The sequence below is a fragment of the Electrophorus electricus genome, chromosome 7 (assembly GCF_013358815.1).
Source record: "Electrophorus electricus isolate fEleEle1 chromosome 7, fEleEle1.pri, whole genome shotgun sequence".
NCBI lineage: Eukaryota > Metazoa > Chordata > Actinopteri > Gymnotiformes > Gymnotidae > Electrophorus > Electrophorus electricus.
This window is the reverse complement of record NC_049541.1, coordinates 4,492,837-4,504,510: the sequence shown is the minus strand read 5'-3', so window position 1 is coordinate 4,504,510 and position 11,674 is coordinate 4,492,837. Positions and strand designations below refer to the sequence as shown.

The 11,674-nt window shown below is 39.2% G+C and overlaps 1 protein-coding gene across 1 annotated transcript; it reads right to left on the bottom strand.

The window, feature by feature from the left end:
* Positions 1 to 10,735: 10,735 nt before the first annotated feature.
* On the bottom strand, positions 10,736 to 11,366 carry LOC113588423 (secreted Ly-6/uPAR-related protein 1-like). Its single transcript, XM_027027592.2, has 3 exons — positions 11,318 to 11,366; positions 11,067 to 11,189; positions 10,736 to 10,836 (listed from the first exon to the last, which is right to left on the bottom strand). The coding sequence occupies exons 1-3, from the start codon at positions 11,364 to 11,366 to the stop codon at positions 10,736 to 10,738; spliced, it is 273 nt and encodes a 90-aa protein (XP_026883393.1).
* Positions 11,367 to 11,674: the final 308 nt, after the last annotated feature.

Sequence of the window (11,674 nt, the reverse complement as noted above, 5' to 3'; positions counted from 1 at the left end):
TTGAGAGAGTTAGATAAAATGAAAGCCCATCATGAAGAACAAGGAGGACAAGAATTTAAAACATTCGCAAGAGAGATGACCAAGAAGATTGCTGGAAGGGAAGAGAAAAGGCAAAAAAAAAGTTATGACAGAAACTGAGGCCCGAATACAGGAAGAAGACTTAATGGGCATTAATGAAGAATACAGTGAAAGTGAAAGTCAGTTGGAACAACAACCCAAATGAGAGTATCCACTATTATATAAAGGACACAAACGCACCACTGGTACACAAAGTCTAACAATGCAATTCCACATGTGTCACTGATGACTACAAAAGATGGACAAGCAAAGGATCTGGGACCAAGTAGGATTCCCAGGCTAGTGATTAGAAGTTGTAGATTTGACTATGTTTACAACACAGTAAGGCCCATACTGTCCCGCTGACTGCCAGAGCTGTGTGGAACTTAGAGACTGTTTAGGACCAAAAGAATGACTAATAAATAATTAATAAATAATTTTTTTATAAAAGTTTCGAAACATTACTGAAAAAACACTTCACTCACTTTGCTACCGGAATGGGACAAAAAGCATCAGTGTGTGAACGGTTCAACAGAACGTTGAAAACTAGAATGTGGGGATACTTCACAGCCATCAATAGGAGAAAATACATCAATGTGGTACAGGACTTGGTTCATGCTTATAACAGCTATCGCAGCAGCATTAAAATGAAACCCATTGAAGTGAATGAAGAAAATTCCTTCAAGGTGTTTAAAAGCTTGTATGGGTTGTTTCAACCAAAAAAGGTGGAAAAACTAAGATTGAAGTTTAGAATTTGTAATACCGTCAGAATTTCACAATTAAAAAGACAGTTTTAGAAAGGGCACGAGCAGAATTTTATGGATAAATATTTCACCGTTTCGGAATGTCTAAGGAGACACCCTCCCATATACAAATGACGGGATATCGATGGGTAAAATATAGATGGGACCTTTTATGAACAGGAGGTGCAAAAGGTTATAGTGGGAAAAGACAAAGCCTTTAAAATAGAAAAAAATTCTATCTGAAAAAAACTAAGAGCCAAAAAAAGATGTGTTAATCAAATGGGTTGGGTGGCCCGATTAAGTTTAACTTCTGGATTCCGGCCGAGGACCTCCTTGACATTGTGGAAGGTTAAAAGGGGTTGCTAAAATCAAAATGAAATTATAATCTGGTCACCATGTAAGAGAGCAGATTCTACGTGACTCTACCATGCAACGTCTCCAAAGACATTTACCCCGATAATAAGATTTTGTGCTACACAACCAAATTTTTGAAGCCTGTAGAGTTGGTGGGGGGGTCAGTGGTCGCACTCCCCGAGTTGCAATATCCGCATACACGGTACTCGCTGAAGGAGCTGGACATGGAAAGTGTCTTTTTTGTTAAACTCTGCAGAAGGAGAAAATTGTGTGGTATTTACATGTCTTCTGAACCATGGGTATTATAATAGTATAGAACATCTGGTTAAGGAAATTAATAAGGAGATAAAAAGTTTAACTCTTGATCTAAAAATAGAATACCAATCTGTGAAAAACAAAATTCGTCTGACGACTACCAAACCCTATTTGCTATGGACTCAAAGAAACCTTTCACACATTCTAGGGCTGCATCATAAACCTCTCACACATAAGGAGCCAGAGGCACCATTCCCTGCCGACATTCACGTGGGGTTTTACACCATGTTCGTGTTTACGGATATTATACAATATCAGAGAGTAGGGGACAGTTTTGTTCCTTTGCTGACATGTGTACATATAACTGGGAAGAACAACGAAATAATCACTTTAACATACGACAAGCCACTACATACCTGTTAGCAAATCTCTCATAAGCAATATTGCCATTTCGAGGTGAAATCTGATCAAAACATTCATATACCTTTTCTGTATGGGAAATGTGTGGCAAAGCTTCACTTTAGACTCGCAAAACACACATTTCATATCTGAATAAATAAATAAACAATAATTTTTCAAAAATGGATTACGCAGCTCCTCAGGTCTACGTGGACTACTACAAGCACCAGGCAGGGAATGGACTACCCGGGTTTGCAAGAACCCCGATGATGTATGGTTACGGGCACGGTGCTATATTCAAAGCGCTATTTAGGATGGCTGTACCCATTATCAAAAGAGGCATCTCTATAGCAAAACCTCATTTAAACTCTGCCGCAAAAGGAATTGTAAGTGATGTGGCAACATCATCATGTGTAAAACGCATGCGCAAGAAGGGTCGGGACTAGCGGCTATTGCTTACAAGAACGCTAAACGTCCTCCGGGAAGGCGTGCTGTATCCGTAAATTAAAAAAAAACGCAAGATCACCAATCGTAAGGTCACAGTGAAAAAGAAGACAAAGAAGTAACAAGCGTTCTTCATCCTCTTCCTCTAACAAATGAAGGAAACAGAACATATTCTAACGCTATGGCCTTTTTGCATAGTCTGTCGACCGAAGTCGGAACTAGACATTTTCACAATACCTTACACCCAAACGAGTATCGAAAAGTGCATATACGTTGAAATCCCACCATTTCCAGCCGTTACCAACAATTCTCCGATCGAATTTTATGTGGCAGGCAATGGAGATGGTTATCTGGACTTGAATAATACCGTTTTGCATCTAAGATGTAAAATCACAAACCTCCACGGGGGTAACATTGCTAACGATGCTAAGGTCGGCGTGGTAAACTATCCTATAGCGTCTCTATTTTCACAAGTTGATGTTATGCTGGGTGACCGTCTCATTAGCCAAGCGAGTAAGACATACCCCTACAGAGCCGTCATTGAATGTCTTTTGAATTATAGTAGGGACACCCTGGAAACAGTTTTCTGCTGGATTCTTTTACAAAGACATGGCAGGGCGTAACCTTGGACTCAGGACCAGAGCCACTTTCAGTCACATACAGTGACATATTTTTTCAGGATAAACTTTTACTGAACGGCGTTGATATGAAAATTAAAAGGGTGCGGAGTAAAGATGAGATTTGTCTAATGAAAGAAGCAGCCGGGGATTACGTTCTAAAAATACTCACGGTTTCCCTGTTTGTAAAAAAAGTGACTGTTTCGTTATCGGCCCTTTAAAGAGCCACCGCCAACTACCCCATCGACAGAGTTTGCGTGAAAACCTTCAGTTTGCCAGCCAGGAGTCGTGTGTGCACCCAAGAAAACCTCTTCCTCGGACCACTCCATAAAACTCTCCTTATCGGGATGGTTGACAATGAGGCTTACAGCGGAACCTACAAAAAAATCCTTTTAATTTTAAACACTACATCGCTCTCGACGGAGCGCAGCATCCTGCAAAACCGTATCAAACCAATTTTCAGTCCGGGAACGTAGTCCGTGAATATTATTCATTAATTCTAACTTCAGGAAAACATCTTAAAGATCAGGCTCTGTCCATCAATCGGCAAGAATATGCTTCTGGATATACACTTATAGCTTTTAATCTATCCCCAGATGATGATTGCAGGCAACATTTATCGTTAATAAAGTCGGGTAATATGAGACTGGAACACAGATTTAAAGACCTGCTCCCGAAGGACCATAAATCTCATTATCTATGCCAATTTTGACAGTATTTTATACTCATCGATTATCAGTAAAATAAATAACATGGACACCAGAGAGCTCACGAATGTGATAAGAAGCTGTCGTGATCTGGAGAGGATCTTTTGCGACGTGGTTCCGTGCGACCATTTGCTCAGGGTTAAGCTGAGATGATTCCCTGCTCTGTTGAACACTCACCCCAGTCACATGCCTGGGGAGCACTGGTTAGCCCTGCATCTCAACAACGAAACCTCAGGAGAATTTTTGATTCGTACGGAAACCCACCAAACTACGAACTTTCCCATCATTTTATTTATTCATCTATGAAAAAGAACTGTAAACAAATAAAACAACCCTAAACAAGTTCTTAGTTTTGATTCTGTTTGCTGTGGGCAACATTTTATTTTATGTGTCAAAGGGCTAAAGGACGATCTTTTAATCAGGTTATTTTGATGTATACCGATGATTTAAAACGAAACGATAAAGCAGTAGTATCTTATGTGAAAAACATGTATCCTAGAATAAATAGGAACTGTACCTTTAATTATATGTAACGCACTAATACCTGTGAAAAGTTTAATTTATGATTGTAACGTGTGTGAAATAACAGACGCGTGATACGTAAAAGGTCTTTTGTAATTACATTTTTTTTATTTTAATAAAGATTTTCGTTACAATAATATTCATTAATGTGCTTTTGTATTTAATCAAATTTCAACCAAGCGGAAAGGGAAAACATGGTCCGAGAATAGAAGAAGAATCGTCGCGGGCGATGAGGGAGTAGCGGGTGAAACACCCGGTGAACACAATTATATTTATTTTTTTAATGTCTAACAGTTTTCGACGAACATCGTCATTAGGAATGGTTGAATACGGAATATTTAATTTGGCTACGGCATGCAGCAATTCGTACCACCCTAAAGGTCGCCAGTCATCAGATATCTTTTGGGTCGAGGTTAAGTTTTTAATCAAGTCAAACGTGCGATCCTTTAATGGTTATTCCTTTGAAAATAAACTCTCCTTCATCGTTCCACGATGCTACATCAGCAGATTTTGCGAATTTGTCGATGATGTAGGAAGCATTTTTTTCTAGCTCTCGTAGGGACATTACCTATAACCTCTTTAGCGATTTCATCCCCACCCATTCGACCGGCTTCTCCATTTACCCCGGTCACCATCTTATTTTCAGGTCCGGCGGGGAGGGCAGGGTCACTCGAGCCAATTCTTATTCTCCACTTTTAACTATGTTTAAAAATCTTTGCAATGCCGAAGCGTAAAGTTTAGCCTTTTCAAAAGGGTCCAAGTCAGACCTGGTTAAAATGTGCCGCATCACCTCATCTAGGTCGTTTTCCACTGTCTGTCTTAAATTTGTTTTATCGGACGCGATGTTTCTAAGTTTTTCCATCTGATGATGCGGTACCACATCTTCTCTGCAGTATCCATTTAAATCTTTGCACGATGCTATCAAACTGCTTATAAAGGGTACAGCTATGCTAAGCAAGGGTAAGAGGAAACCTCCAGACTGGTTAATAGCTTTTCTCTTTGTATCTATCGACGTTCTTTTATTAGCAAACAGTTTTATCCACCTTTTCTCTTTTCAAAAGCAAATACTGGCGAGCCGTCAGAGGGATGTTACCGCAGAGTAGGTTAAAAGCCAATTCACAAATGGAATGTATGAGATCTACGACGCCTTGCATAATATAACCTTCCTCTGCTGGGGGGATGACTTATTAAGGGTTTTTAGCATCGTTAAATTTGACTTTAGTCATGTAGAAATGTTTTTTTTTCAATATTTTAAAGCTTTTTTCTTAGGAACGTACACCGCAGGGCTCTCCCAGGAAAACGCGCTTTACCTAAGACGAAGCTCTTCTGGCGTTTGAGCTTTCAAGTCTACAAATAAATACCCGTAAGGTCTAGCGGTGGCGTCTTGAAAACATTCAACAAAGTATTTGGCATTTCCCGGATACACCTGACGAGCCAATACGCTGACCTGTGACTTGTCTCTGGGGTTCTTAAATAAAATCATATAGTTTGCGTTCAGGCTGATAGTTCTGCTGGTCTTACCCTGAAAAAACAAACAAACAGATTTTGTACCAAATACAATACACTCAGGTTCCTGTGGTGAGTATATTTTGTAAAATACTTTTCTACTTCTTCATTCTTACTGGCGTTATTCATCAAATCGTCTAGAATTAGAAGGTGAGTCTTGCTGAGGGGAAACAGTTCATCATCACAAATTCTGGTATTCCCTGAACAAAATTAATGTTTATTTTGTTCATCAGCTCGTCATACAGAAGTTGCCAACACATTTAACACCATACAATGTTATCAGAAACTTTAGACATCTCATTACAATTTTCAAGTAATTTTTTGATGAAAAAAATCAAAATCCTATTGCTAGGACCACAAACGATACATGAAAATGGTACTTGCATTCTAGCATCAAAACAATGAGTTATAGACATTTTACAGTAACACTAAAAAATAAAAATCCTATATACAAACAGATTCTTAATACTCGTATGGCAAAGTCCTGAAATCAGGCAACAAAACACGTTTGTCATAAACAATCCTGAATCTTTTCAGTTGTGATTTGTTTTTCAAGAGAAAGCCCTTTTTATCTCTTACGATTTGCTTCTGGGTGGCTGCATGTACTCTAGTCTGATCACCGTTTTTCACACATTCATCAGCCAGTTCTGTCAGAGATTTTGGGTTTATGAGTTTAGCATTTGAATAGTTTAAAGTGATGCCCTTGGCTTTCATTGTTGTCAGCAGAGTCCAACTCATTTGTAAGACCCCCCCAGGTAATTGCCCAAAGGCGGTATCACCTTTACGGTATCCAATCACCTTTACGGTATCCAGTCACCTTTACGGTATCCAATCACCTTTAAAGATGATGCTATCCATGTCTGTGTACAAGCAACGGTCTTGTAAGCGATCTATCAAATTGTACAGCTCAAGCCTAGCATATGCGGTCGTAAAAATACCCTTGAAAACATTAACGTTCCCCGGTTTACAGCACCTGATGTCCTTGTGATGCCACTGCACCATTGCCACCTTGTCGTTCAGAAAAGAGAAATTACTTACATACAGGTTTGAGAACATGTGCTCTAAACATTTGTCAGGATCTCTGATCAAAACCATGTTTGACCTGTCTGGTTTTTGACACATCTTACCCCAGAGAGAATTCCGTGCGAGTTTAGCTACAGACCTCTTGAAATTTTCTCTTCCTCCAGCTTAACCCCTTCGTTCTCCTCATATTTTGGAATCTCTTGTTTGGTTTTCAAAAACATTTTAATGTAGTCTGAAAACAGCTCATCTGTTCTATTAGGAAAGTGCCAGATCTCAAATAATTTCATCACTCTGTACCCCTTCTGCAGGGCTGTCGTCAGCTCCATACTGCACCACACACCTGTCAGGGCTCTCTCATCATCCTCATGAACACAGCTACACTGTTGTTGCTCAGTGCAGGTTCTACAGAGAGGGAACAAGAGTTTGTTCCTTACCCGGTAGGGAAAAACAGGGGCCCACAACCCCCTGGGAGGTAAAACCTTTACCTTGATGATGCTGAAGTAGTTTTCCAATGGCCCAAAGTCACAATAAAGGATAACAGGGTGACCTATGGGGTACATTGTTACCTTATTCACATAGGGGTAGAGGGAGGTGATGTCATAGTAATTGATTCTTTCACCAGGTTGAGCTGCGTAATACAGCTATAGAGTATTTGTACGCCCCCCAGACAGTGCATTCCGAGGATTTAAGTGCTCTGGAAAGTCAAAGGTTTTGAGAAACCTTTTTAAATCGTCATTATTCTTTTTCATGTCATTCCATTCATGTTCCCACATTATGGTGACAGGCAGTTTGTGAATGCACTGCAGCGTCTCAATTTTATTAAGACTGTTCTAGCAGACGTCTCCGAAGGTTTCTGAGGCTTTACTTAAAGTCTGTGGCATGCATGATAAAAACAGCCAAGAAACTCGAATGCTTTGTGCGTTTTACCATCTTCAAAGTAACCATCTACAAAATAATTTCTGATCTTGGCTTCCCCATTGTTAAGTGCATGTTGAATGGGTATCTTCTTTTTGTCTGAGACGTACTCGAGCCATTGAATAGACGGTGTCGAGAGAGATTTCTGAGAGTTGATGTAATTATCTAGGGGAGCGATGGTCAAAAGTGTTTTTAGGAAGGAACATGGTATGGAATATTCTCATGCAGATGGATGCTATGGTAATCAACTTGAAGGGGTCAAGATTCTCTCAGAATCTCCCTCTTGAAAGTTTTACACCTTGTTTTCAAAATCTTTACATCATTACAGCAGTATTCTTTAATCTCTTTTCTGAAGTCAAAGATTTGGTCAGTGACCGTTTTATACCAGTCAAAGAAATCCTGCCTCTCTTTGAGCTTCATTGTATCCACCCCATAAAACTCAGGCTGAGGATACAACCCCACATAGTTCTGATTCTCTAGGGTCTTGTAGAAGTGGGGAAATGTTTTGGGTTTTTTGCGTCTGTAAACTGCATGGCTTTTGGAATGGCACCAAGTTTCATAGGTAGGAACGAGTGACTGTCTATGAATATCTGCTGATAAGCGGTATCTTCAAAGCACAAAATTTCCCTCCTTGCTCTATGATAGTAGGACTCACCCCTTCTTTCTTCAGATAATTCAACAAAAGATAGGAATTATAACCCCTTGCATTATGTGCTATGAATGTGAATCCTTTGAATTTTCTTTGACAGAACATTTTTAAAATGGCCCTTAATATTGTTAACACCGTAGTAATGGTTGTCGTGTAAGAATAAGAAAATGGTATTCTCATGGGGTGTCCTGCTAGTTTTTAAAAAAAGAGTAGCCACTTTTGTTGAACGTCTGATACAACACAACTATTTTACAATTCTATAACTTCTCAAAACGGTTTATGTCATTAAAACTAACCATATCATTATTGGATAATCCTGCACCCCGCTGCATCTGAATAGCAACATTTTTAATGTATTGGGGTGTTTCCTCAGAATTCAAAAGCTGTGTGACGCATAAGGCAAAGCATAGATTGTTGTTAGTGTTGTAAAAAATATACAGATGTCTCATCTTCTTTCGGAAAACATCTGATCTGCAGAGGTCCGCTATTTTACTCCTAACACCACCTTTGGGTGGGTGCACTATCTGAAACACCAGTTCTACACTATCACTTGACAGGATCTCAAGATTGCTCTGCATAGCTTTCTGCAGTGTGGTTAGAAAAGAGCCTAGTTCCACGGCTCCATTATTCAACTCAAGTTATGATGAAACATTCAGATTTGGACCTTGAACTAGAAAATTTACATCTCTAGGACCAGCTATTTCATTAACGGTATCCATCATGCCATTTATAACCTTTATAAATGTAATTGTAAAATTCTGCAAAACTGTTAATGTTATCCAGTGAGGCAAAATTTATTCTCCTCCTAATTTCTGTGTTATTTAACTTTTCTCTATGAATTATTCTAATGTCAGGATCTACACCATACCCATTTGTTCCATTTCCATACAGTTTTCAGTATTATCTGAAGGGAGAAATTCTACATCAGTTTCATATGTTCTAGGACTCTGTTCATCGTTATCAAAACTGGTGGAAGAATTCTGTGAACGCGGCTGTTGACTACATTCACCACTCAAGAGCTTCTCATTTAATGCAGTCAAGTACTGATTCAGTTCATGGAAAATGTCATTTTGACTAACTTGAAATGAATTACTATGTTAGGCCCCAACGAGTTAAATCATACAATGCACGATAAAATATATTTCAACCAATAGCTAAATAAATAGCTAAATACACATCAGTCTTTTTAGTAACTTATACTAATATGTTATAACCTGAATGGATAAAGAGAACGTACCTGTTGATAACTGCTGAGTCATGCCCATGTTTGTTCGAGGGTCTTGGCAAAAGTTTTCAGATGTATCGCTTACAATTACAGATGTGAACTAAAGGAGTGAAGTACCAAAAACACGGATTTAAGAAAAGGTCAGTGGGGATAAAAGCTGCAAATTACAATCCACCCCTCAACAACACCACTCTTAGATGTGGAATGCACTGAAAGGTGTTAAAGGCCCAACGTGTGAAAACAAAACTTTGAAGTACTGTAGAGTTAGACAACATAGGACACTGCTAGAGAATGTTTTCAATCTCTATAGTCCCTTATGTTTTATTTTATTAATATGTCTAATGCAATGTTAAATCGCTTTTCCCTGTAAACACTCATTTTATTACCTGATGATCCATTTTTCCTCCCAAGAGTTCTCTTGGACACCTTAGGTGGGAAACAAAGTCCGACCCCTATAAGGACTCTCCCTTGGAGGCTGAGGAGGCCCTCCAAGAAGATCCTGCTTAATCTTTCCTGAATAACACAACAAACATGATTGTGGTAGCTGTACTTTCTAGTGTTATTATATTATACACCTGATGTCCCATGAAATGCATTTTACAGAAACAATCTGTGTGGGTGTACTGGCTCTCAGCTAGTGTACTAGTAGTTCATGTTCCCACCTGCTTGCTTAGACAGGTGGGCCCATAACATACAGGTGGGCCCATAACATACAGGTGGGCCCATAACATACAGGTGGGCCCATAACAGGTGGGCCCATAACATACAGGTGGGCCCATAACATACAGGTGGGCCCATAACAGGTGGGCCCATAACATACAGGTGGGCCCATAACATACCTTTTATGAAAACATTACTGTACATGAAAGTTTGACTGCAATGCATCACCCTTCATTAAAATTTCAGCAAAACCCAGGCTGTGTTTCTCCTAAAGAGAAATAAGCTTAAAGTACCTTTATTTTACTATTAAGTTATTCTAAACCTACCATGTATTGTTGCTTACCTATATGTAATCGCCCATGAAGTAGTTTCCTGTTACAATGAGATTGGCAAGCCTGTGCAGTTTGTTCACAAACTTTGCTTTGTAGTTATTATTATTATTATAATGTCAGATAATACAGGTTTTATCAGTAGGAACGCGTTAGCTCGGGTTTGTATGCAATACAGGGAAATTCTTGTTTTCACTAATGAAAGCAGATAAAGTGCAATGACACGTCACAGACATTGGAATTATAAGCAGATCTTTATTACTATTCATTTTTATTTGAATTTTTCCTCAACGTTACCTCCAACCATGAATGGAGGTCACTAATAGGTTACTAATTGCAAAGGTCTCTCTGACAGCATACAGCATTGATCCCAGGACTGCCCTGAAGCAGAAGGCAGTCAGACAGTTTGATGCATCTCTTGAAGTAGTTAACTAAGGAGAAAAAAACATAGAAAGAACATTTTAGTAATCAGTGCACAGGCCCTCAAACACAATATTTTCATTTTTTGGAAATTCTAGATTTGTTTAAACATTTTTTAAACACACTGATGTTTACACTCAAGCACACAACAAAACTATGCTTAATACAACCCTATGTTGACATCAGATTTGACAAAACTTACATGGTTGAGTAATTTAACAAGAAGCTGGACGAGACTTACATGGGTAGGTGGTGAACATAGCAGTGACACAGGCGTCTTTATTATATCCACATGTTTCAATGGTGTTTCTACATTTGCCACCAGCGGTCAAGGGTACACAGTTGTTACATTTTAGGGCGGAACCTGCAACTCAGGTAAGGGGGAGCAGTAAGGAACAATCAATGTTTTATAGACATGATAAAACATTGTTTTATTCAATATTTAGAATGTGAAACAGGTATTCCCTAAAATCTGAACTGGACCATACTCACCACCCATCACCAGCAGGGCAAGAGCCAACACCACAAACATGGTCCTCATTATTCTGCAGCACAATAATAAAGTGACGTTTAATTCAACTGCAACATCAGTAAGAACGGATCGCTCCTGCCTTCTTGTAGGCCAAGCCTGATGTTGTGAAGCCTCTAAAAGAAAACACATACATTGTCAATCCTGCATATATATGCCAAATTATTTTTACCTGAAATGTTATGCAATCAGGAAGCAATGTAGACTTTTGTCTTCGAGCTCTAATAATGCACCTGTTCAGACTGCCTCTAGGTCCTCTTTAAATCAGTTTTCCCAGGGCCCAGCCTTCTCTACGTCTCATGTCCCCATCAATAGTTTAG